Source organism: Chiloscyllium plagiosum, unplaced genomic scaffold (genome assembly GCF_037043375.1).
Source record: "Chiloscyllium plagiosum isolate Xiang-an unplaced genomic scaffold, Cpla_swu_hap1 HiC_scaffold_3, whole genome shotgun sequence".
Classification (NCBI taxonomy): Eukaryota; Metazoa; Chordata; class Chondrichthyes; order Orectolobiformes; family Hemiscylliidae; genus Chiloscyllium; species Chiloscyllium plagiosum.
The window spans coordinates 66,529,032-66,555,976 of NW_028270141.1; the positions used below are offsets into that span (position 1 = coordinate 66,529,032).

The following is a 26,945-nucleotide window of genomic DNA, read 5'->3' on the forward strand; positions in this document are numbered from 1 at the left end:
AGCTTTGGAAGAATATCTGGAAAGTAGGACCAATCTGAAATGAGGAATTAAAAGGGCTAAAGGGGGTCATGAAATATTTTTAGCAAGCACGGTTAAGGAAAATCCCAAAGCCTTTTATTCATATTTAAGGAGCAAGGGTAAACTAGAGAAAGGGTTGGTTCACTCAAGGACAAAGGAGGAAAGTTATGCGTGGAATCGGAGAAAATGGATGAGGTTCTTAACGAGTGCTTTACATCAGTGTTCACTGAGGAGAGGGACATGATGGACGTTGAGATTAGGGATAGATGTTTGATTATTCTCGGTCAAGTCAGCATAAGGAGGAAGTGTTGGGTATTCTAAAAGGCATTAAAGTGGACAAGTCTCCAGGTCTGGATGGGATCTATCCCAGGTTACTGAGGGAATCAAGAGAGGAAAAAGCTGGGGCCTTGATAGAATTCTTTGAGGAAGTGACAAAGTCGATTGATGAGGAAAGGGCTGTAGATGTCATGTACAGAAAGGCGTTTGATAAGGTTCCCCATGGTGGGCTGATAGAGAAAGTGACGTCGCCTGATGTCCAGGGTGTACTAGCTCGATGGATAAAGAACTGGCTGGGCAGCAGGAGACAGAATAGTACTAGAAGGGAGTTCCTCAAAATGGAGAACTGTGACCAGTGGTGTTCTACAGGTATCTGTGCTGGTACCACTGTTGTTTGTGATATACATAAATGATCTGGAGGAAGGTATAGGTGGTCTGATTAGCAAGTTTACAGATGACACTAAGATTGGTGGAGTAGCAGTAGTGAAGGAGACTGTCAGAGAATGCAGCAGAATATAGATAGATTGGAGAGTTGGACGGAGTATTGGCAGATGGAGTTCAATCCGTGCAAATGTGAGGTGATGCATTTTGGCAGATTCAATTCGAGAGCAAACTATATAGTAAATGGAAATGTCCTGGAGGAGAAAATTGATATACAGAGTGATCTGGATGTTCAGATCCATTGTACCCTGAAGGTGGCAGTGCAGGTCAATAGAGGGGTCAAGAAGACATATGGCATTCTTACCTTCATCATATGGGGTATTGAGTACAAGAGTCATGTTACAGTTGTATAAGACTTTGGTTCAGCCACGTTTGGAATACTGTGTACATTTCTGGTTGCCATATTACCAAAAGGATGTGGATGCTTTTGAGAGGGTGCAGAGGAGGTTCGCTAGGATAATGCCTGGTGTTATGAAGATGTGGGTGTACCTTTAAGAGAGTTAAAAGCAGCAGAACTATCGGACACGGCACCAAGTGTTCTCAATAAGGCACCAATGTAACACTGGGTCGAACAACTCGATTAGTTTGTTGCCTGTAGACAAAAACAAATTCGAATTCGGCTAATCAGTTTAAATTATACCCCGAGAAAATACCAATTTCCAATCAAGTTTGAATTGAGTATATTGACAATCTCAAAAGCCAATGACACAATCCAGTGCTCTGGGGTATAAGACCGGAGATAAATTGAGCAGTTGAGAGGAGAACTATCAAGTCCAGGCATGTAATAGATTGCTTGAAAAAAAACTCTCTTAAAAGTAAGTTTTTGATCAGCAACCTGTGATGCAGAAATTCCTAACAAGCAGAAAAGAAGACAGAGGAATATCCGAAGACAAGAACCTACAGCTGCCTGGGTTTGAGATAAGAAGTGTTGTTTTGTAAATTTTAATTGGGAGTTTTATCAGATTAGTATTAAAGAAGGGAAGGTAAAAGATAAGTTAGAGAAAGAAATTGTAAATAGTGATTAGTTAATTATTCTCTGTTATACTTTAAGAAATAAAGTTGTTAATTTTTACTTTATATAGTTCTTGGCCACTCGAAGTTTTACAGGTTACTGCACGGGATAAATCTTTTCTATGTTACTGTTTTTAAATTAAGCAGGAGAGTTTACCCCATGTTGTAACATTAGTATGGAGGGTGCTAGCTATGAAAAGAGGTTGAGTAGATTAGGATTATTTTGATTAGAAAGACGCAGGTTGAGCGTGGACTTGATTGAGGCCTACAAAATCTTGAGAGATATAGACAGGAAGGATAGCAAGAAGCTTTTTCCCAGAGTGGAGGACTCAATTACAAGAGGTCACAAGTTCAAAGTGTGGGGGTAGGTTTAAGGAGACATGCATGGAATGTTCTTTACACAGAGGGTGGTGGGTGCCTGAAATGCGTTGCCAGTGGAGGTGGTAGAGGCGGGCACGATAGCTTCATTGAAGATGTATCTAGACAGATCCATGAATGGGCAGGGAGCAGAGGGATACAGATCCTTAGAAAGTAGGTGACAGGCTTAGATAGAGGATCTGAATCAGTGCAAGCTTGGAGGGCTGAAGGGCCTTTATTCTTTGTCCTTTGTTCTGTCGTGCTATGAGGATAATTTAGCTGTGTTCTTGTTTGAGAAAGGATTTTAGATTAGATTCCCTATAGTGTGGAAACAGGCCCTTCGGCCCAACAGTCCACACCAACCCTCCGAAGAGTAACCCATCCAGACCCATTTCCCTCTGACTAATGCACCTAACACTATGGGCAATTTAGCATGGCCAATTCACCTGACCTGCACATCTTTGGATTGTGGGAGGAAACCGAAGCACCCGGAGGAAACCCACACACACACAGGGAGAATGTGCAAACTCCACACAGCCAGTTGCCCCAGGCTGGAATCAAACCTGGGACCCTGGTGCTGTGAGGCAGCAGTGCTAACCACTGAGCCACCATGCCGCCCAAAGATTGAGGATTGAAGCAGTACAAGTGTTTAAAATTCACAGATTCTCCAGCTTCTTGATTTAGAGCCATTGAGTCGTACAGCATGGAAACAGACACTTCTGGCCAACCAGTCCATGCTGACCATGTTCCCAGACTAAACTAGTCCCACTTGTCTCTGCTTGGGCCATATTCCTCCAAACCTTTCCTATTAATTAACTTATCCAAATGTCTTTTAAACATTGTATCTGTACCTGCATCTACCACTTTCTCAGGAAGTTTTTTGCGCACTATCCCTTGACAATTTGTTCTGTCATTATAATAATGTAAAAAGACTCTTAAAAAGTAAGAATTGCCTCCAAAATGCCACAAACTAATGTGTTTGGAAGTCTAGCCCTTTCTTCTGCTTGTCTTGCTGTCAGACCCGTTGTGTTATCAAAACGTGGCACAGCAGACAGCATACCATATTTACATGTAGAAGAAGCTAAATGACACAGTCGCATTATATCCTGATGTATTAAACTGAAAAGAATCATAGAGTAATAGAGTTGTAAAACACGGAAACAGACCCTGTGTTAATATAGTCTTGTTTGGCTCATATCCCTCTAAACCCTTGCTATTCATGTATCCATCCAGATGCCTTTTAAATATTGCAATTGTACCAGCCTGGCAGTTCATTCCATACATGCACCACTCTCTGCATGAAAACATTGCCCCTTTAGTCCATTATATATTTTTCTCTTCTCACTTTAAACTTAGTTCTGGACTCCCCCACCCCAGGGAAAAGACCTTGCTTATTTACCCTATCCATGCTTCTCATGATTTTATAACATCTATAAGGTCACCCCTCAGCCTCTGACGCTCCAGGGAAAATAGCCCCAGCCTATTCAGTCTCTCCCTGTAGCTCATACCCTCGAGCTTCAGAAACATCCTTGCAAATCCTTTCAAGTTTCACAACATCTTTCTTGTAGCAGGGAGACCAGAATTGAACGCTGTATTCCAAAAGTAACCTAACCAATGTCCTGTACAGCGGCAATATGACATTTCAACCCCCACGCTCAATGCACTGACTAATAAAGACCTTCTTCACTACCCTGTCTACCTGTGACTCTACTTTCAAGGAACTGATGAACCTGCACTCCAAGGACTTTTTGTTTGGGTACTCTCTCCAGGGCCCTACCATTAAGTGTATAAGTTATGCCCTGATTTGCCTTACCAAAAAGCAACACCTCACATTTATCTAGATTAAAATCCATCTATCACTCCTTAGCCATCGGCCCATCTGATCAAGGTTCTTTTGTAGTGTGAGATAATCTCTTTCACTGTCCACTACACCACCAATTTTGGTGTCAGCTGCAAACTTACTAACCATTCCTCCTATATTCACATCCAAATCTTTTAAATAAATGACAAAAAGCAGTGGACCCAGCATCAATCCACGCAGCGCACTCCTTGTCACAGACTTGTCACTCCTTGTCTCCTACCTTCAAGCCAATTTTGTATCCAAATGGCGTCCTCTCCCTGTATTCCTTTTGATTTAACCTTGCTAACCAGTCAAACCTTGTCAAATGTCTTGCTGAAGTCCACATAGACAACATCCACTGCTCTGTCTTCATCAGTCTTTTTTGTCACTTCTTCAAAAAACTCAGTCAAATTAGTGAGACATGATTTCCCATGCACAAAACCATGTTGACTATCCCTAATCAGTCCTTACCTTTCTAAATAAACTTAGATCTTGACCCTCCGAATTCCTTCCAACAACTTTCCCATCACTGACGTCAGACTCACCAACCTGTCCTTCCCAGGCATTTCCATCTTGCCTTTTTAAATAATTGCACCATTATTTAATGGTAACTCCTTTGCCCTTAATGCATTTGCAGAATCTCTTTGGGTTCTCCTTACCCCTATTTGCCAAAGGTATCTCGCATTCCCTTTTTGCCATCCTGATTTCCCTCTTGAGTGTACTCCTACTACCCTTATGCTCCTGGAGGGATTCATTCGATCCCAGCTGTCTATACCTGCTAAATACTGCCTCCTTTTTCTTGGAAGAAGCCTCAATTTCTCCATTCATTCAGCTTTCCCTGCAGTTACCAGTCTTACCATTCACACTGATGGGAGCATACTGCATCTGGACTCTGGTTATCTCGTTTTTGAAGGCCTCCCACTTTTCCTCTGTGGATAGCCTTTGCTAATCAACTTTTGAAAGTTCTTGCTTAATACTGTCAAAGTTGGCCTTACTCCAATTTAGAACTTTTAGCAGGTCTATCCTTTTTTATTAACTACTTTAAGCTTATAGAATTATGCTCACTGGCACCAAAATTCTCTCCTACTGACACCTCAATCACATGTCCTGCATTATTTTCCAAGAGAAGGTCAACTTTTGCTCCTTCTCTTGTAGGTTCATCCACATATTGAATAAGAAAATTTTCTTGTTCACACTTAACAAATTCCTCTCCATCCAAGCTATTAACACTATGGCAGTCTCAGTTTATGTTTGGAAAGTGAAAATCCCCTACCATTACAATCCTATCATTGTTAGAGATATCTGAGATGTTTTTATAAATTTGCTTCTCAATTTCCCACTGAGTATTTGGAAGGCCTATGATACAATCCTAAAAAGGTTATCATCCCTATCTTATTTCTGAGTTCTGTCCAAATAACATCACTGAGTATCCTCCCTAATTTCAGCCGTTATGTTAGTGCTAACCAAAAATACCACTCCCTCTTTTGCCCCCCTTTCTATACTTCCCACAGCACTATTCCCTGGAACACTAAGCTGCCAGTCCTATCCATCCCTGAGCCACATTTCTGTAATAGTTGTGATATCCTAGTCCCATGTTCCCAATCATGCCTGAGTTCATCTGCCTTACCTGCTTAGGCCTCTTGCATGAAATAAATTTTAATTTATCAGTTTTACCTCGTTCTCTACCTTGCTGTTGTCTCCATTGACCATTTGAGCTACTCCCTCTTCTTAACTGTATGAGCCTCAGACTATCCCTTTTCTCACTATCTTTTTGGTTCTCATCTACTCTATCCTCCTATTGCTACCCTAACTACCATGTAGCACGGGAGTAATCCAGATATTACGGCACTTGAGGACCCATTTTTTAACCTCCCTGCCTAGTTTGCTAGTTCTTCCTTTAGCACCTCATCCCTTTCTCTTCCTATGTCATTGGTGCCGACATGTACAATGACATCATGCTGGTCACTCTCCCTTTTCAGCATATTCTGCATCCTTTCCAAGACATCCTTGACCCTGGCACCAGGGAGGCAACATGCAATTCTGATGTCTTACTAAATAAAAGCAGCTTTGACAAAGGGTCAATTAGACTCGAAATGTCAGCTCTTTTCTCTCCTTACGGATGCTGCCAGACCTGCTGAGACTTTCCAGCATTTTCTCTTTTGGTTTCTGATGTCTTACTGTCTGCCTCAGAAACGTCTGTTGTGCCTCTGATTAGAGAATTCGCTGTCGCAATCGATCACTTAATCTGACATACCTTCTTTACAGTAGAGCCAGTCGTTGTACCAGCAACGTGTCTGTCAGTGTTACATTCCCCTGAAAATCTCCTGCATAGGTGGGCGGCACGGTGGCACAGTGGTTAGCACTACTGCCTCACAGCACCAGATACCCGGGTTCAATTCCCGCCTCAGGCAACTGACTGTGTGGAGTTTGCACGTTCTCCCCGTGTCTGCGTGGGTTTCCTCTGGGTGCTCTGGTTTCCTTCCACAGTCCAAAAATGAACAGGTTAGGTGAATTGGCCATGTTAAATTGCCTGTAGTGTTAGGGGCAGGGTTAAATGTAGGGGACTGGGTCTGGGTGGGTTGCGCTTCGGCGGGTCAGTGTGGACTTGTTGGGCTGAAGGGCCTGCTTCCACACTGTAAGTAATCTAATCTAATCTAATTTTCCAAAACAGCATACTTGTTTGAGATTGGAATGGCCACAGGAGACTCCTGCACTACCTGCCTACCTCTCCTACCTTTCCTAGAGGTAACCCATCTAGCTGACTGGAACTGCTTTTTCTAACTTCCTGAAACTGCCATCCATCACACCCCCTGATTCCTGTAAATTCCTCATTGCCTCTAATGCCGTTTCAAACAATCCTTGCGGTCCAATAGAATTTGCAATCTAACACATTTCCTGGAAACATAATCATCAGGGATATTGAAATTTTCCCTCATCTCCCACATCTGACAGGTGGAGCACATCACTCTGCTTCAACATATCTGCACTATAATCTACAAAATCCTGGGAACCTCTTCAGTATTTATCTGCAGTCCATACAGTCCCCCAAAGAGTTTGTAACCTTAATTTTATGAGATTAAACCAAATCTTAACCTTACATGTATGTCGACATGAATAGGATGTCTTGCAGTGTGAAAAGCAAATACCTCCTTTTTTTTTAAACATTTAGTAACTTGCACTTTACCGTTTGAATTGTTTGTCTTTATTTAAGCAGTTGCTATAGACGTGTAAGATAAAATATGAATTTAGAACAGAATCAGCTATGATGTGAAATTCATACCTAAAATTACTGTTTTCTATCAGTTGCTGAATAGTGCGTGTTTGTCATTTTTTTTCTGTCTTTAGCTCATCAGTGTTGCTTATTAACAATTCAGCATCTTTTCTTCAGACTCGAATCTCTGCAAGAAGTTTACCGCTCACATCAGCGAGAACATGAAAAGATCCAAGTGATGGCTGAGTCTTCACAACATGCAGTTGACCACTTGGAAGCCTCTTCGGACTCTGGTCACCGTTATAAATTTTATCAAGAAATGCGAACCTATGTTCAAAATCTGACCAACTGCTTCAATGAAAAGGTTCAAGAATTTGATTAGTGCGGCAGATAAGTACAAACAGTAAATGAGGCTGTCTAAATTCTGTTGCTTTTCGTTAGGCAAAAGCAGGGATAATATTTTGTAAAAATCCAAATTGGTTGCTGCATTAAAATGTTCTATCACATTTGGTCACTTTAAGTTGATTGACCCACCTCATCTGCATATTTGCAGTGTTATTATAAGCCTCCAACAGTGACCTTTCTGGTGTCCTTCAGAGAAGGTAGTCTGCCCCCCAAACCACCACCACCAGATAACGCATGCTTGATTCTAAATGCACAGAAATCTGGTTGACTCTCAACTTCCCACTGAAGTAGCTTAATTCTATGGAAGCGTTATGACAATGCCTGAATGGTTGACACAAATATACCACACTAACTGCAGAGTTTTAAGAAAGTGTAATCAAGATATGACCACTTTATCTAAAGTGAACACCATGTAGGCAGTGCCAGTAGCAATAGAAATGAAGAGCAAGTCTTTGTAGTGCTGTTAGCAGTGTCACTACGTGAATACTTCCATGTCCGTTATCTCTCTGGCTGACTCATCAGGAGTTATTCTTGAAGGAGACAGTTAATACCTCAATTTTGACATTCATGAGATTAAAGCATCTTGGCAAAATATATGCTGTTCAATTTTAGTTTCGTTTTTTTTGTGAGATTGATCTTTAGAAATGCAACAGGATGTTTGGCAGGTATTATATGGAAGAAATATTCTAGAGAGGATGTTGGAATCACTCACAAACTGACTTTGACTTTTAGTGATTTCTAAAGATTTGTACCAAGTCTTTTTAAAGTCTTTTTTAAGTCTTATTCTGTCTGATACTTTAATTGCAAATAAGTCTGTTAGTTTTAGCCTAGTCTTCTATCTCTTGGAGCAGCAGAAAAATGTAACGAGCATCTTGCATGGATTTTGTACAATGTATAGTTGTTCAGTGGTTCTCGTTAGTATTTTGGCTCACAAGCTGTACTTCACCATTTGAAATGGCGCAGGAGTCAGGTCATAAGAGACTCCATTTATTTGTGGGAATTGTCTCTTGCTTACAAAGATGCATTAAAAATCTGAGTCATAGCTTGCATATTCTGCCATTCAGTAGAGCAGTGGTTTAAAGCAAATATGCATTGTTGCCTTCAAAATATTAATGCAAATTATTTCTTTTAGATATGTGTCATTAATGAACTAGAATCTGAAATGCATCAGCTATTGGGGCAGCAGGCAAGAAATCTTATGCAACGCAGACAGGATGATGTTCAAGATGAATCGACTGATGTTTCACAATTTTCAAGTTAGTGTATTTGTTAACGGTTAATCTCTTGGTTTCTGGCTCTGTTAATTTCTTTGAACTGATCTTTCAGTCAGCCTTTACGATTGGAATTTAATTGGGGTAGTAAGTCTCAATACATTTTAACTAAACTATTTAATTTTTAGACTGTAATCAATTTATGTATTTGCAAAAACATATGAACATTTCAGTACAGTTGAAACTTGAGATAACATTTAAATTTGAGGCGCAATGCTATATTTATATTTTATTACAATGCATTTATTTAATACAATATAGAAGTAGAGTTTGGCACAGTGCTGTGTTACAGCAGTACTAATTGGAAAAATCTCATTTTGAAATGCAGCATTGTTTAACCATACCATTGTACATCTCACAAATATGATAATTATTAATTATTGAAGTTTCTAGTGTTAAAGTGATAACATATAACGGCCTATCTCTGCAGAAAAAGCTGATACCAGCAGTATGGATATTGACCACGCCAAAGCAAAACAACAACGAATTGAAAAACGAGAGGCAAGAAGGTAATGGAACTGGATGTCTAAACACACTTTCAATGTTATTTGTAAAGTATTTGTTGAAGCAGCATTAATTATGACTCTTTCCAACATAGGGCACATAGGGAGCACTTAAGAAAAGCAGCTGGAAAGGAAGCAGACCATCACAATGGTCTGTCCAGTGATGATGAAGTAGCTCCAGTGGATATGTATGATTTCCATGAGAAGGAAGGTATGGCAACATTCCACTTTCTCCTTCCCTGCAGTCATGTTGTGCTACAAATGCTAGTTACACTCCCATACTAGCTATTCCCGTAAAATTCTCTATTTACATCAAAATGATTTTTGCATGCAATTGGAAGAAGTGTAAACAAAAAGTTTTATCACGTAGCATCTTGTAGTGGTTTTTAGTGTTAATATAGGCAAAACTTGTAACTGTATAGATGTAACAGTGTGCTACATTTTGCCAAGTCAACCTTGTACCTGAACATCTCTTGAACTTTGGGGGAAACTACATATCAAGTAGTGGACCCAGCAAACCGCAGGAAATGTGTAATGGATATATCAGAAGAGACAAGGCAGTGATGGTATGAACATTGAAGTGGGCACAAACTGAGTGAGCACTAAGAGATAATTAGGAAACCTGAGGTGCAACCTAATCCGATCCAGGAGATGCAAAATGTGCCGACAGCAGCATTAAATCAAAGTTCCTGGTGCGCTCCAAAGTGCAACATTGAAGTATAGGAGTGGATCGGACATGTCCTTGAAAGTGGACTTCCAGTTAGACAGAATAGTGAAAAAGGCATTTGGTATGCTTTCCTTTATTGGTCAGGGCATTGAGTATAGGAGTTGGGAGGTCATGTTGCGGCCGTCCAGGACATTGATTAGGCCACATTTGGAATACTGATGCAGTTCTGGTCTCCCTGCTGTATCAGAAATGTTGTGAAATGTGAAAAGGTTCATAAAAGATTTATAAGGATTTTGCCAGGATTGGACGGCTTGAGTTATAGGGAGCGGCTGAGTAGTCTGGGGCTATTTTCCCAGGAGTGCCGGAGAGTGAGGGGTGATGTTATAAAGGTTTGTAAAATCATGAGGAGGCATGGATACGGTGAAAAGCCAAGGTCTTTTCCCTGGGCTGAGGGAGTTCAAAACTAGAGGGCATAGGTCAAAGGTGAGTGGGGAAAGATTAAAAGGGACCTAAGGGACAACCTTTTCATGGAGAGGGTGGTGCTCATGCGCATATGGAACAAGCTGCCACAGGAAGTGGTGGAGGCTGGTACAATTGCAACATTTAAAAGGCATATGGATGGGTATATGAATAGAAAGGGTTCAGAGGGATAGGGGCCATATGCTGACAAATGGACTAGATTAATTTAGATATCTGGTTGGCATGGATAGGTTGGACCGAAGGGTCTCTGTCCATGCTGTACAGCACTGTGACTCTGTGACCTAATAGATAACCTTTTTCTTAATATTGGATAGTATTTATCAGTGATATATACCTGAAATATTAATTAACTTTTTCTTTGCTGAATAATCCACTACATATTTTAGCATTTATGTTATGTATAAAAATATTTTAGTAAATTATAATGTTAATTTATACTTTTTTTCATGATGCGTAGATGGTCACTTGTTTTAGGAACATTGTATACTGTATTTCCATTGTAGGATTACTTTACACAAATTCCTAATTTCAGTTGCTGGAGAAGCAAATACTAACTCCTGCCTCGGCTGCAAAATTTTGTGCTTTTGGTTAAATATTTTATTTTTAAACTGATGTGAATTGTATACCTCTCAAATATGAGCATTGAGAGTTGAATTCCGTGGAAACATAGATAGGAACAGGTGTAGGACATTGGCACAGCGGGCTTGAAAGATCCATTCAGTATGTTCGTGGCTGACAGTCGATCTCCGTACTCTAATCCCACCTTCCATAACACTTAATCCCTTGGCCACAAGAGACTCTGGGTCTGTACTTGATGAAGTTTAGAAGAATTGGGGGTGGGTCTTTGGGTTGGACGGGGGGAGAGGGGGGAGGGGGAGGGGGAGGGGGGTTGTGGGAGTGGGGCACAGTAGTGGGGTTTCGTCAAAACTTAGAGAATACTGAGAGACCTGAATGGAATTGATGTGTCCAAGATGTTCCCATTAGTCAGAGAGACTAAGACACAGGGTCACAGCCTTAGCATGAAGGGACAAACCTTTGGGATTGAAATAAGGGCGAATTTCTTCAGCCAGTGTGTGATTAATCTATGGAACTCATTTCCACCGAAGGCTGTTGAGGTCAAGTCATTGAGTTTATCTAAGATGGGTTCTTAACCCTTGATTCCTTTACCAGTTTTGGGGAAAAGGCAGGAGAATAGGGTTGAGAAACATTTAAGCCACGATCAAATTGCAGATCAGACTTGATGGACTGAATGGCCTAATTGTGCTCCTATGTCTTACAGCCTTATATTTATCCCTTTCCTGTAAACACATAATGTTTTGGCCTCAATCACCCTCTATGGGAGTGAATTCCGCAGGCTCACCACTCTTGGTGAAGAAATTTATCCTCATTTCAGCACTAAAAGGTCTGCACCTTATTCTTAAGCTATGATCCCTGATTTTGGACTCTCTTCCTCCTCCGTCTCCTCAATTGCAAAAATCCTTCCTGAGCTAACCTGTCTGGTTCAATTAAATTTTTATGGGTTTCTCTGAGGTCCCCCCCCCTCATTCTTTTAAACCCCAGTGAAAATAATCCTGAATGACCTCAGTCTTTCCTCTTACGTCAGTCTTGTCAGGTTTGGTAAACCTTCTCTGCTCTCCCTCTATAGCAAAAACATAATTTCTCAGAAGACCAAAACTGCACACACTATTCCAGGTGAAGCCTCACCAATGCCCTGGATAATTGTAGCAAGACATCCTTGTTCCTGGACTTGAATCCTCTTGCTTTGAAGGCTAACGTACAATATGCCTTCTTCACTGCCTGCTCCATCTGCATGCTTACTTTTAACAACGGGTGCACGAGGACATCCTGGTTTTATTGAACATTCCGCTTTCTCATTTTACAGCCTTTCAACTAATAAACTGCCTTCCTATTTTTGCTACCAAAGTGGATAACCTCACATTTTTCCACATTATACTGCATTTGTCCACTCACAGCCTTTCCAAATCGTATGCAACATCTCTGCATCCTTCCCATACTTTTCCTTTCACCCAGCTTTGTGTCCTCTTCAAATTTCAAAATACAGCAAACTTTATTTTAATCGGCACCTGATGAACTGACACTCGATAAACCGGCAAAAATCATATAGCTCATACTGGACATTTACTGTATTATCGGATCTCTGAGATGTTCGTGTAGTCATTTGAAGGTATTAGTGATATGGCTGTCTGCTGGTAAGTTTTATTGGTGATTTATGCTGTAAATAAAGTATAACAGTGATGTGTATGATGATTCTATTATTTAGTGTGTGTATTTACATTGATTATGTGGATCTCTTGAGCAACTGGAATATTTGATCAACTGGTACTCCTGGTCCCATAGGTGCTGGTTAATAAAAAGTTTGCTGTATAACATTTAGTTCGTTCATCTAAATCATGAACATGTATTATGAATAGCTGGGGTCCTAGTTTTGATCTCTGTGGCACCCTGCTAGTTACTGCCTGCCATTCTGAAAAAAACCCAGTTGTTCCCACTCTTTGTTTTCTGTGTGCTAACTACTTTTTTTATCCATCTCAATACACCACCCCAATCCCATACATTTTAATTTTAGAAATTAATCTCTTATGGAGGACTTCGTCAAAAGCCTTTGGGAAGTTGAAATAAACCACATCTATTGGCTCCCTCTGGATCAACGCTACTAGTTACATCATTGAAAAATTCCAGTGGTTTTGAAGAGCATGATTTCTGTTTTGTGAATCCATGCTGACTGTGATTCTACCACTATTTTCAAAGTGCTCTACCATAAAATCCTTCATAAGGGACATCTTTCCCATTACCCTACATCAAAGTCACTGGTCTTTATTTCCCTGTTTTCTCTTTACCTCCCTTTTTATATAGTAGGTTACATTAGCTATCTTCCAAGCAGTGAGAACTGTTCGAGAGTCTAAAGAATCTTGGAAGATGACCACCAATACGTCCACTATCTCTCAGGCCACTTCCTTACGTAACCTGAGATGTAGATTGTCGGGCCCTGAGGATTTATCGGCCTTCAATCCTATCAATTTCCCCAACACCATTTCTCTACAAATATAGATTTGCTTAAGTTCTTCCCTCTCACTAAACCCTGTGTTCTTCGTCATTTCTGGAATGTTGTTTGTGTACTCCTTTGGGAAGGTGGGAACAAAGAATGAATTTAGTTAATCAGCTATTTCATTGATTCCCAGCATAAATTCCCCTGTTTCTGATAAGGGACCAACACTAATTTTTGCCCATCTTTTTCCCTTTACATACCTATAGAATCTTTTACAGTCAGTTCTAAATACATGCGAGCTTTTTTGTTTTTGCCATTTACTGTTGGTGGGGTTTGGGAAATGGTTGAGGGGAAATAAACTAACACAGAATAATTCATTTCGATGTCTAGTTGTAGTTTCTCTGTGAGTTATATTAGATGCTTATTTTGGCTATTGAGTGTGGGAAGAATTTTTTTTAGATTACAGAATCCAGTGAATTTGATTAGCTAACTAGTGGCGAATAATATTGAAAATATGCTGCTTAGCTTTCAAAGTTATAAAGAAAGGGAGAGTGAAATGTACAGAGAGACTTCTGATGAAGATCACCACTTAAACGTTTATTGGTTTCTTTTTTGGATGTTTACTTGCCAATGTATTTTCTATATTTTTCATTGTTTTGTTCTCTGTAGCCTACAATGGTCGTTATCTTTGGCTGGTGAAACCAATGATTGATATAATGGTAATGGCTACAACTCAGCAGAGGCTGTTCAACTCCTCATACTGGCTCGCTAAAAACTACTAAGCTTGTTCACTCTCCTGCCTTTTCCCTGCAACCCTGTAATTATTTTCTGTTCAGATAATTATCAAAAGGTCTTTTGAAAGCTCTAGTAAATCTGCCCCCACCACACTTTTGGGCAGAACATTCTGGACTCTACCCACTTCGTGCCGTAGAACAGTTTTTCCTCATGATGACTGATTCTTTTGCCAGTTACCGTAAATCTAAATAGATATTGAACTTTTAATGTGGGGCTGCTGGCATGGTGCAGCAGCATGTTGGAATGATAGATTTGAGTTTGGAATTGCAGATTTTATGAATGTCTAATCTTAGTCTATGTGAAAGAAACCCCTGCATGTGATTGCCTATAGGGATCGAGGAAAGATATAAATACAGCAAGTGCCCACCATATCACTTGTGGAGATCTTTCTGCCAAAGTATAATATGAACGAGTGTTTCAGAAATATTTCAGATCTTTTATACCTTGAGCAAAAAATGTTATTATTTTGTGTTTCTTTGCTTATGTCATTCTTTTGTTCTGACTTTAATATCTAGATTTGGATTTTGTTTTCTTGTTTGCACAAATTTGTCCATAATTTAACATAGATCGCATTTTGAAGGAAGCCAAGAAAATTTTTGACGATGTGCATGAAGACTTCTGTAGAGTTGACCGAATTTTAGCAAAGTTTGGTTTGTGGCGACAGAAATTTCCAGATTCATATTACGATGCGTATATTGGGCTTTGTCTTCAAAAAAGTCTGATTCCTTTAATCCATCTGCAGCTGATTGGCTGGAACCCTCTTAAAGTAAGTGTTGAACCAGTATTTGTAGCTAGAAGTTTTGGTAGACGGTGCATTTTAATGCTCTCTCTACATATTGCATTATTATCATTTGTTATTGAATAATATAAAAAAGATAGTTCCAGGTATGAAACAATATGCCTTTTGTGTATGTGAACCCTGTTACTCAGGGATGCATAGTAATTGACTGTTATGTTAATAATTCTTATTTGGGTAACAGGGAGACTGATGACTCCCATGCACTGGACAGACAATGCAACACTTACTGCTGGATTTAAGGAGTTTATGAAACATCAGACAATGCTACCCAAACATGTACTGATTTGTACTGTAAAGTAGCACTGAATATAAACACACTATCTATCTAATGTAGTGCTTCCCAGACTTTGTCCACTGTCAACCTTGTTGAGGCTTGATTATTGTCATGACCTCTCATTGAGAACTGAGAGCATGGTCTATTAGAGCCAAATTATGGCTATTGTAACTTAGCCTGAACTCCATTTTAGCTATTTCTGTCTCAGTTTTTGTGGCCCCAAAACCTTGCAAACAGACCCAACTCCCACTTTGGAAGTCCTTGATCAAATGCTTGGTTCAAACGTTGGTATAGCCTCCCTGTGTTATTGTGCTACAACTTAATGACAGGGAGTTGATGACCTAGTAGTATTATCACTGGACTATTTATTCAGAAAGATGAAAGTGAGGACTGCAGATGCTGGAGATTAGAGTCGAGAGTGTGGTGCTGGAAAAGCACAACAGATAAGGCAGCACCCAAGGAGCAGGAAAATCAACTTTTCGGGCAATGCTGGATATGTCCTGTTCTACAGGCAGGACAGACCCAGCATGGGTGGCGGCACAGTGGTAAACATTCGGGAGGAACTGCCCTGGGAGTCTTCAACACTTGATTCTGGACGTCATAAAATCTTGAAGTTTCAGGATAAATATGGGCAAGGAAACCCCCTGCTGATGACCAGGTGCTGTCCTCCATCAGTTGATGAATTGGTACTCCCTTATGTTGAGCAACACTTAGAAGAAGCACTGAGGATGACAAGGGCACAAAATGTACTCTTGAGGGGGTATTTCAATGTCCATCACCAAGAGTGGCTCAGCAGCAGTAACAGTGATTGAGCTGGTCGGGATTTAAAGGTTATAGCTGCTGGCCTGGGGCTGCAGCAAGTGGTGAGTGAACCAAGAGGAGGAAAAAACATGCATGACTTCACTCTTCCCAGTCAGCTGGCTGCAGATGCATCTCTCCATAACCATATCTGAAAGAGTGACCACCATGGAGACGAAGTCCCGCCTTCACATTGAGAATAACCTCCATCGTGTTGTTTAGCACTAGCACCATCCGAAATGCAACTCAAGACTGGGTATGCATAAGACGCTCTGGGCCATCAACAGCAGAATTGTACTCCAGGACGATCTGTACCTTCATGGCCTGGCATCTGCCAAGGGATCAACTCTGGTTCAATGGAGAGTGCAGGAGGGCATGTCAGGAGCAGCACCAGGTATACCTGAAAATGAGGTGTCAACCCAGTGAAGCTACCAAACAGGAATATTTGCATTCCAGACAACATAAACAGAGCAAGTAATACACAGCTAAGCAATCCCACAAGCAACAGATCAGATGTAAGCTCTGCAGTCTTGCTACATCCATTTGTGGATAATGGTGAACGATTAAACAACTCACTGGAGGAGGAGGCTCCCCAAAATCCCCATTCTTGATGATAGAAGAGCCCATCACATCAGTGCAAAAGACAAGGTTGAAGCCTTCACAGCAGTCTTTAACCAGAAGTGCTGAGTGGATGATCCAGCTCGATCTCCCCCACCCCCCATCCCCCCCAGTGGTCCTCAGCATTATAGATACCAGTTTTCAACCAATTCGATTCAGTCCACATGATATCAAGAAATAATTGGAGACATTGGATACTGCAAAGGACACAGGCCCTAACAACATTTTGGCAATAGTGTTGAAGACTTGTGCTCCAGAACTTGCTGCTCCCCAGCCATGCTCTTCCAGTACCGTTACAACACTGGCATTTACCCGACAATGTGAAAAATTGCTCTACACAAAACGTAGGACAAATCTAACCCGGCCAGTTACTGTGCCATCAGTCTATTCTCAATCATCAGTAAAGTGATGGAAGGTATAATCAACAGTGCTATCAAGCAGCACCTGCTCAGCAATCACCTGCTCAGTGATGCCCAGTTTGGGTTCTGCCTGGGTCACTCAGCTTCTGAACTCACTACAGCCTTGGTTCAAACATGGACAGAAGAGCTGCATGCCAGAGGTGACAGCCATTGACATCAAGGCTGCATTTGACCGAGTGTGGCATCAAGGAGCCCTAGCAAAACTGGAATCATAGGTATTGGGGGCAAACTCTCTGTTGGTTGGAGTCATACTTGGCACATAGGAAGGTGGCCGTGGTTGTTGGAAATCAGTCATCTCAGCTCCAGAGTTACTTTGTAAGAGTCCCTCAGGGTAGGGTCCTAGGCTCAATCATCTTCAGCTGTTTCACCAATGACCTTCCGTCCATCATAAGATCAGAAGTGGGCATGTCCCCCAATTTTTACACAATGTTCAGCACCATTTGTGACTCCTCAGATACTGGAGCAGCCCATACTTAAATACAACACGTTCTGGACAATATCCCGGCTTGGGCTAATGAGTGGCATGTAATATTCACACCACACAAATGCCAGGCTATGACCATCACCAACAAGAGACAATCTAACCACCACCCCTTGATATTCGATGGTGTTACCATCACTGAATCCCCCACTGTCAGCATCCTGGGGTTACCATAGAACAGAAACTCAACTGGACTCGCCACAAAAACACAGTGGCTACAAGAGCAGGTCAGAGACTAGGAATATCGCGGTGAGTAACTCACATTCTGACTCCCTGAAGCCTGTTCATCATCCACAAAGCATGTCAGGAGTGAAATAGAATACTTCCCACTTGCTTGAATGAGTGCAGCTCCAACAGTATTCTAGAAACTTGACACCATCCAGACAAAGCAGCTTGCTTAATTGTCACTGCATCCACACTCTCCATCACCGATGCTCAGTAGCAACAGTGTGTATCATCTACGAGATGCACTGTAAAAATTCAGCAAACGTCCTCCTTCCAAACCCATGACCACTTGCATCTAGAAGGACAAGGACAAGGGCAGCAGATACTGTATATGGGAACACCACTACTTTCAAATTCCCCTCCAAGCCAATCACCATCCTCACTTGGAAATATATCACCTTTCCTTCACTGTCTCTGGGTCAGGATTCTGGAATTCCCTTCCTAATGGCATTGTGGGTCAACCCACACCAAATGAAGTGGTTCAAGAAGGCAGCTCATCAGCACCTTAAAGGCAACTAGGGATGGGTAATAAATGCTGGCCAGCCAGTGACCCCCATACCCCACAAATTATTTGAAGAAAATTAAGGTGAAAGTTTTGTTTATCGGAATGGTATATTAATTTATACGATTAAATTATAAATAAAAATTTCAGATATGAGGTGTGCACCACCAGGAAGAAAGGAAACACCCAAGTGGCCAGTGATGAGCAGTGCCCTTCACATCAAAGTGCAATGCTGTGTGATCAAACAGTGAGGGGGAGGGCAGGGATTAAATCCAAGACACTCTCGTTCTTTTTTTTTAAAACCCCACACTACCGCCTAACCGCAGTAGTGCTTATATTTTCCCCCAGCACCCATGTTGTGTATGCAGGTGTGAGACACAGTGAAAGACACAAGGTGCACAAGATTCAAATTTCCACCACCAGGAAGAAAGGAAACACCCGAGTGGCCAGTGACAAGCAGTGCCCTTCACATCAAAGGGCAATTTTGTGTGATCAAATAGTGAAGGGGAAGGCAGGGATTAAATCCAAGACACTCTTGTTTTTTTTTCTTCTTCTACAGAACTGTGGCACACCTGTTTATTTTTTTACACACTGATCCAGCTCCCTGAGAGGCAGCTCTCAGAGTGAACAGGATGTTTGACATCCCTGTTTTTTCTTTTTTTCTTTTCTTTTTTGTTTCTTTTTTTTCCCTTACCCCCACACTACCACCTAACTGCAGTAGTGCTTATTTTTTTCCCCAGTACCCACGAATCTTTATTCAATTTTCACCATCAGGAAGATAGGAAAACACCTGAGTGGCCAGTGACAAGCAATGCCCTTCACAGTGCCCTGTGTGATCAAACAGTGAAGGGGAGGGCAGGAATTAAATCCAAGGCACACTCGTTCTTTTTTTTATTTTTTTTATTTTTTTTTAAGTGCATGAATCATTATTCAAACTCATCTTTTTCCTCTTTTTTTTCAAACTCCTCTTTTTTCTTTTTTTTCTTTTAATTTAACCCCCACACTACCACCTAAGTGCGGTAGTGCTTATTTTTTCCCCAGCACCCATGTGTGCGGGTGTGAGACACAGTGAAAGACACAAAGTGCACGAATCTTTATTCAATTTTCACCACCAGGAAGATAGGAAAACACCCAGGTGGCTAGTGACAAGCAATGCCCTTCACAAAGGGCAATGCTGTGTGATCAAACAGTGAAGGGGAGGGCAGGAATTAAATCCAAGGTACACTCGTTCTTTTTTTTTTGTTGGAGGGAGAAATAATGCAACACTCCTGTTTATGTTTTGTGCAGGTGTGACCCCCTGTTTATTTTATTCTTTTTTTATTATTAATTACTTCTTTTTTTTATATACGTGTGAGACACAGTGCACGAATCTTTATTCAAATTCCACCACCAGGAAGATAGGAAAACACCCGGGTGGCTAGTGACAAACACTGCCCTTCACAAAGGGCAATGCTGTGTGATCAAACAGTGAAGGGGAGGGCAGGAATTAAATCCAAGGCACATTCGTTCTTATCTGTCAGCTAGGGTTCCCTAATTGGACCAGATTAACAGGGAATTCATTTTCTATGAGGACCACCTGGCTGACCTCATTACAATCACTATGCTGATGCTAGTTTGCATTACATCCCTGCATTACTACACACTTCAAAAATACTCATTTGACTACAAAGTGGTCCAGTGCCTGGCAGAAGTGCAATATAAATCTAAGTCTTTCTTTCTTGCTTAAACCTGCTGGGGAAAGTAATATCATTGTGCTTTTTTAGTGCACAATATTTGTGTAAATTGACTTGAAATTGGTAGAAGTGGTAATCGCTGAAATTAGTGCATCATTAACACCTATCATTGCTGTCTAGCTTGATTGTTTGGACTTGACAGAAATGCCCTGGATATTATCATTGGAAGAGTTCTGTCATATGGAAGATGAAGAATTCAAGAAAAAGGAAAATTCTGATAGAAAATTACTGCCCATGGTAATTGAGAAGACAGTCATTCCGAAAATTGAGGGTAATTGAACAATATTCAAATTTTCTGATTGCTGATTTGGTCATAGAAATAGCAGACCATTTCTTTTATAAATTTGTTTTTTCGTGGAAAGAGAGGTGATAACTGAGTTTTGTTGAAATGTATGTAGTAATATTTTACAGGCTCACATTTTATTATTACATTGAAATAATGTATTTAATTTGCCCTCTGAAGAAAAAGCACTCTGAAAATCAAGTTTAATTTTATTTTCCCAGGCATTGTGATTCATGTGTGGGATCCTTTGTCATCCTCTCAGACACGGAATTTAGTACAAATTTGCAGAAAGCTAAACAAAGAATATTGTGTGTTTAACAATGTGCAAAGTAAAGCCATCCAGGTATGCAAATCCCTTCTTCAAAAGCTTTTTAACATTTATCCTGAGAAAATAAATTAAACTCTTCATTTTGATTCCATTTCTTTTCCATAAATATATATTTAAATGGATGGCATAAGAATTGCAGATTATACCTCTGGTTTGGAAGTAGCCTCATGTGATGCTTATTCAATATGGTATGCTGGGAAGTATACTGAAAACAAAAACTGCGGAAAATCACAGTGGGTTAGGCAGTGTGGAGAGAGAGCAAACTAACGTTTTGAGTCGAGATGTCTCTTCATCAGAGCTGACGTGAAGTGTGAAGATGGCAGCATTTATCATTTTCTTTAATTTATAGACCAAAAACAAAAGTCTTACTTTAGACAAAGCATTTTCCACCTTTCCATAGAATATTAAATTAGCTGATAGCAATTGAACAATAAAAATAATTATGATTGAACAGCCAGATGTGATCAAAAAAAGCATTGCCCAATTCTTGGTGAGGCTCAAATAAGTGACAACAAACACAACGTATCCCTTTTATGTTAAAGGTGACCACCAAGATCTTAACATTCTGATAAACTGCTTTGAAGGATTTGAAACTTTTATCAGAACTGTATTAAGTAACAGGATAAGAAGTAAAATGTTTCCTCCTCAATACAATATCACAGATATTAATTAATTATGCTTGTTAAAGGAAAGTTCATAAACTTGCACAGAAATATTAACTTTTAGTTCAGGTAATACTGGAGTTTTAAGTCTGTAGTTAATCTAGGGGAAGCGATTATCATTGGCATGATCAATGGACTGTTAATCCAGGTAGTATTCTGGGGACCTGGGTTTGAATCTTGCCACAGTAAATAGAATTTGGATTCAATAAATATCTGGAATTGAGAGTCTATTAATGACCACGAAACCATTGTTGATTGTCAGAAAAACTCATCTGGCTCCCTAATGTCCATACTTACCTGGTCTGGCCTACATGTGACTCCAGACCCACAGCAATGTGGTTGACCTTTAACTGCCCTGTGGACAATTAGGGATGGGCAATAAATGCTGGCCTAGCCAAAGATGCCTTCATCCCATGAATGTGTATATTAAAAACAAATCACTATTTGAACACAAATACATTAAATTATTTCCTTTAAAGTGGAATCAATGTTTGTTTGTGCATTGAGATACTTTGAAGAAAGTTTTATTTTAATAAACATTTTTATCTTCAGGCTCTGAAAAAGACTATTATTATGAGAATAACAATGTCTGTGGAAGAGGATGCTTTCATTCCACTATATCCAAAAAGGTAAATTTTATATGTTCGATCTAGTTACCTTCCTTTCATCCCCTTCAAATGCTCCATAGTTGCACAATAGGAAGTTATTTACAATGATATTTCACTAGCCCTATAAGGATATTTAATCACCAGCCTTTGTCAGTTCCTTTTGGCAGTTCATTCCACAAATGCACCACTCTCTGCTTGAAAAATTTGTTCCTTATGTCCCATTTAAATATTTCCCCTCTCACTTTAAACCTATGCCCTCTAGTTGGGTATTCCCCTACCCTGGGGTAAAGACTAACTATTCATCCTATCCATATTCCTCATGGTTTTATAAACCTCGATAAGGTCACCTCTCAGCTTCTGACACTCCAGTGAGAACAGTCCCAGCCTATTCAGCCTATCCTGATACTTCAATCCCTCCAACCTTGGCAACTTGTAAATCTTTCTGAACCCTTTCTTCCTATAACATGGAGACCACAATTGAATGCAGTATTCTAAAAGTGGCTTAACCAATGCCCTGTACAGCCGCAACATGATCTCCCTACTCCTATATTCAATGCACTGACCAGTAAAGGCAAGTGTACCGAATGTTTCTTCACTACTGAAAACAATAAATGCTGGTGATCACAGCGGGTCAGATAGTACCCATGGAGAGACGAGAAGCTATTGTTTTGAGTGCAGGTGACTCTTCATCAGAGTGAAATGAAATGGAGGGGACAGCATTTATGCTATAGTTTGGAGTGGGCGGGGCTGTGTGGTTGTTGAGGGTAGGGTGCTGGTGGAGAAAATATGTTGATAGTTCAGATTAAGTGATTGGAATGTGAGAATGGCAGAACAATAATGAGTATAACTGCCAGACTTGAAAGGACAGTCATTGGGATGGAGGGAAGGGAGGACATGAATGCCTTCTTCCCCATCCTATCTACCTGCGACTCCACTTCCGAGGAACTATGAAACTGCAGTCCAAGAATCCTTTATTCGGCAACACTCTTCAGGACCTTAGTATTAAGTGTGTAAGTTCTGTCCTGACTTAACAAAATGTAACAATTCTCAGGACTCTGGGTAATCCAAGATAGAGGACAGGAGAAAATTGTGGCTGTTAAGTGGTGCTCCTTTTTAGAGATTTTTTTTTCAGTGTTCGAGTTAATTTGCTCAATTTTTGGAGCTGTAGTTACTGTTTTGTCAGCTTAAAACAAGAGACTGAACAGAGACCACGTGGGACGTGAAAGAAATTATTGTTATAGAATATGGTATTGCAAAGTCAACAGCATTTTCATTTTATTTTTTATTGAGAACTGAAAAGGGGAAAAGAGAGTTTAAAATCAAGGACTGTGGTTAAAATCAATGCACTTCCGAAAACAAGTTACTGGAACTTTAGAGTTATATTTACGATGTTGCATTGTAAGTAGTGGGGAAGATGAGATGAGGGGCACAGAACTGAGGTATATGTAGAGTGAGATTCAGTCAGAAATGATAATGATTTGTTTGTGCTATTGTGATCATTTATGGATGCTAGACTAAGGGATAGATCAAAAGAGACTGGCAGACTTGTCAAGGGAAATTTAAGAATTCTCAGAATAAAGATATTCTTACTAGAAAGAAAAAATACCAGACAGTCGGAAAGTAAATCTTAGACACAGAACCATTGCAGAATTTTGAGATGCAGAAGGATTTGGGTGTTCTTTTCATGAGACCAAAAAAGTTATGATGCAGATACAGCTTGCAAGTTATAGGAATGTTTTCCATTATAATAGGAGAAATGGAACATGAAAGTAGGAATAAATAAAACAATGAACCATAATTGCTAAAAAATTGAAACTCGCTGGTGAAACTCAGCGAGTCTGACAGCATCTGTGGAGAGAAAACAGTTAACGGTTCATTTCCAGTGACCCTTCTTCAGAATTCAAAATCACATTCACGAGGATCAAAAAATGGAAAATCCAAGTCCTGAGCTCTTAATTAATTATTGTTTCTATACTATAGCTTTGTGATTTAGCTGATCAAGTTTAATGTACTTCACACCCTTTCACAAAAATGGAATAAAATGTAATTAAGGATATTGACTTTGGTTTGGAAATGTTGAATTAGTGTCATATTTTTTTTTTCTCAGTAATTACACAGTCAGCCATATGGGATCATAATTTTATTGCAAGAAAAGAAGCTTTCAGATACTTGTACCTGTGCTAGTTTTCAAACAACTATCCACTTATTCTTTTCCAGGCATTTTCCCCCACCGTTTTTACGTTTTTCCTTTCAATGTTAAAATTATAATTGATTCTTCACACAGCACTGTTTCTAGTCAGGGTTTTGCTACTCTTTACATTAGAAAATATTCTCCTGGCCTCCTTAACTTCTGGTAAAATTGAATTTTTGTCCTGATTCTAATAGATCTTTTTCAAATCTTCGTTCTTCAAATGTGAAGAGGTCTAGTAATCTTGTCCATTACCTTTCCACCCTTTCTAAAGAAAGATCAAAAAAAGGCCACAATATTCTAACTACAGTCTTAACTAATAATTTATATTAGCTTATCATCACTGTTTTGCTTTCCATTCCATATATCCTTAATTTGTCAACACAAAGTTTTTGCATTTTTTCAATAATGTTATCAACTTAGTTCCATTTTCAAAGATTTATTTATCAATCAGACCTCTTCCGTTTACCATTTATGTACCCTCTACTCCAAAAATGTAGCAGCAGTTTTAGTAGTTAGTACACAAATATGTATTAGATTTAGATTTCTATTGGAAACTTCATTACCTTGAACATGTGTAATTCATGTTTTATGAATTATTAAAGAATATTTCTATTTATTTACATAATTTTATAAGTGTACTGGAAGATCAAACATCAGTCCAATATCAATTTCAGGAAAGACAATTCTGGTCAGCTGTGAAGGTAAGAAAACGTTCATTGAACAAAGCTTTTATAGCTATAGAAAACATTTTTTTCACAGGTTTTCAGAGTGAAAATGCAGTCATTCCTTTGCACGTAAGCAACCTTATTATTAATTCATAATTATAGTTATTTAAAGTACAGTATGTTCTCTTATCAATGTAACCAATTGAATAGAATTGCCTGGCCATAAGACATAGGCCATTCAGTCCATCGAGTCTCTTCTGCTATTTGATCATGGCTGATGTGTTTTTCAACCCATTCTCCGCCTTGTCCCTGTAACCCTTGATCCCTTACTACTCAAGAAGCTGTCTATCACTGTTTTAAGCATACTCATGACTTGGCCTTCACTGCAACCATCTTCTGGTTGAAGAAATCCCTCTTTGTTTCTGTTCTCAACATTCATAGCTTCACCCTGAGTCTGTGCCATCGAGTCCTAGTCTCTTCTACTAGTGGAAATATCTTCTTCATGTCAACTCTATCCTGGCATCTCAGTATCCTGCAAATTTCAGTGAGACTCCCCCCTCATCCTCTAAACTCCATTGAGTACAGATCCAGAATCATCAACTGCTTCTCATAAGAAAAACCCTTCATTCCCAGGATCATTCTTGTAAACCTCCACTGGAGCCCCTCCAATGCCAGCACACCTTTCCTTACAAACAGGACTGAGAGCTGCTCACAATATTCCAAATGCAGTCTGATCAGAGTCTTGTATATAGCCTCAGTAGTACATCTCTGCTTTTGTTTTCTAGCCTGCTTTAAATGAATGCCAACATTGCATTTGTCTTCCTAGCTGCCAACTGAACCTGGCACGTTAACTTTATCAGAATCCTCAGTTAAGACTCTTAAGTCCCTTTGGGCTCCGCTTCAGATTTCTGAAGCCTTTTCTTCATTTATAAGTCTGTGCCTCTAATAATGTATAACCCCACATTTCGCCACATTTTAGAGCAGCTGCCACTTCTTTGACCATTCGTCTAACATGTCCAAGTCTTTCTGCAGCCTCCTGTCTCTCCACAAATCTTTGTGTCATCTGCAAACTTAGCAACCGTGTTCTCAGTTTCTCCATCCATATTGTTAATGTATAATGTGAATAGTTATGGTCCCAAAACTGCCCCTTGCGGAATAGTCACTGGCTGCCATCCTGAAGAAGACCCCTTTATCCCTATTCTCTGCTGTCGGCTAGTTATACAATCCTTTACCTTGCTCCTAACCCCATGGACTCTTATCTTGTTGTGGTTCTGTTCGCCGAGATGGAAATTTTTGTTGCAAACGTTTCGTCCCCTGTCTAGGTGACATCCTCAGTGCTTGGGAGCCTTCTGTGAAGCGCTTCAGTGGTGTTTCCTCCGGCATTTATAGTGGCCTGTCCCTGCCGCTTCCAGTTGTCAGTTTCAGCTGTCCGCTGTAGTGGCAGGTATATTGGGTCCAGGTCGATGTGTTTGTTGATGGAGTTTGTGGATGAGTGCCATGCTACTAGGAATTCCCTGGCTGTTCTTTGTTTGGCTTGCCCTATAATGGTAGTGTTGTCCCAGTCGAATTCATGTTGCTTGTCGTCTGCGTGTGTGGCTACTAAGGATAGCTGATCGTTGCGTTTCGTGGCTAGTTGATGTTCATGGATGCCGATCGTTAGCTGTCTTCCTGTTTGTCCTATATAGTGTTTTGTGCAGTCCTTGCATGGGATTTTGTACACTACATTAGTTTTGATCATGCTGGGTGTCGGGTCCTTCGTTCTGGTGAGTTGTTGTCTGAGGGTGGCTGTTGGTTTGTGTGCTGTTATAAGTCCTAGTGGTCGCAGTAGTCTGGCTGTCAGTTCCGAGATGCTCCTGATGTATGGTAGTGTGGCTAGTCCTTTGGGTTGCGGCATGTCCTCGTTCCGTTGTCTTTCTCTTAGGCATCTGTTGATGAAATTGCGCGGGTATCCGTTTTTGGCGAATACCTTGTACAGGTGTTCCTCTTCCTCTTTTTGCAGTTCTGGTGTGCTGCAGTGTGTTGTGGCCCTTTTGAATAGTGTCTTGATGCAACTTCTTTTGTGTGTGTTGGGGTGGTT

The 26,945-nt window shown here is 40.3% G+C and overlaps 1 protein-coding gene across 1 annotated transcript in view; it reads left to right on the forward strand.

The window, feature by feature from the left end:
- LOC122544031 (intron Large complex component GCFC2) overlaps nt 1–26,945 on the forward strand; it is a 60,482-nt gene that overhangs the window by 24,779 nt on the left and 8,758 nt on the right. Inside the window, exons 7-15 of the mRNA XM_043683047.2 lie at nt 7,332–7,518; nt 8,692–8,815; nt 9,261–9,339; nt 9,429–9,544; nt 14,849–15,048; nt 20,252–20,402; nt 20,636–20,757; nt 21,957–22,033; nt 24,838–24,904. Coding sequence (XP_043538982.2) covers nt 7,332–7,518; nt 8,692–8,815; nt 9,261–9,339; nt 9,429–9,544; nt 14,849–15,048; nt 20,252–20,402; nt 20,636–20,757; nt 21,957–22,033; nt 24,838–24,904 — 1,123 coding nt within the window. The remainder of the gene's footprint in view (nt 1–7,331; nt 7,519–8,691; nt 8,816–9,260; nt 9,340–9,428; nt 9,545–14,848; nt 15,049–20,251; nt 20,403–20,635; nt 20,758–21,956; nt 22,034–24,837; nt 24,905–26,945) is intronic.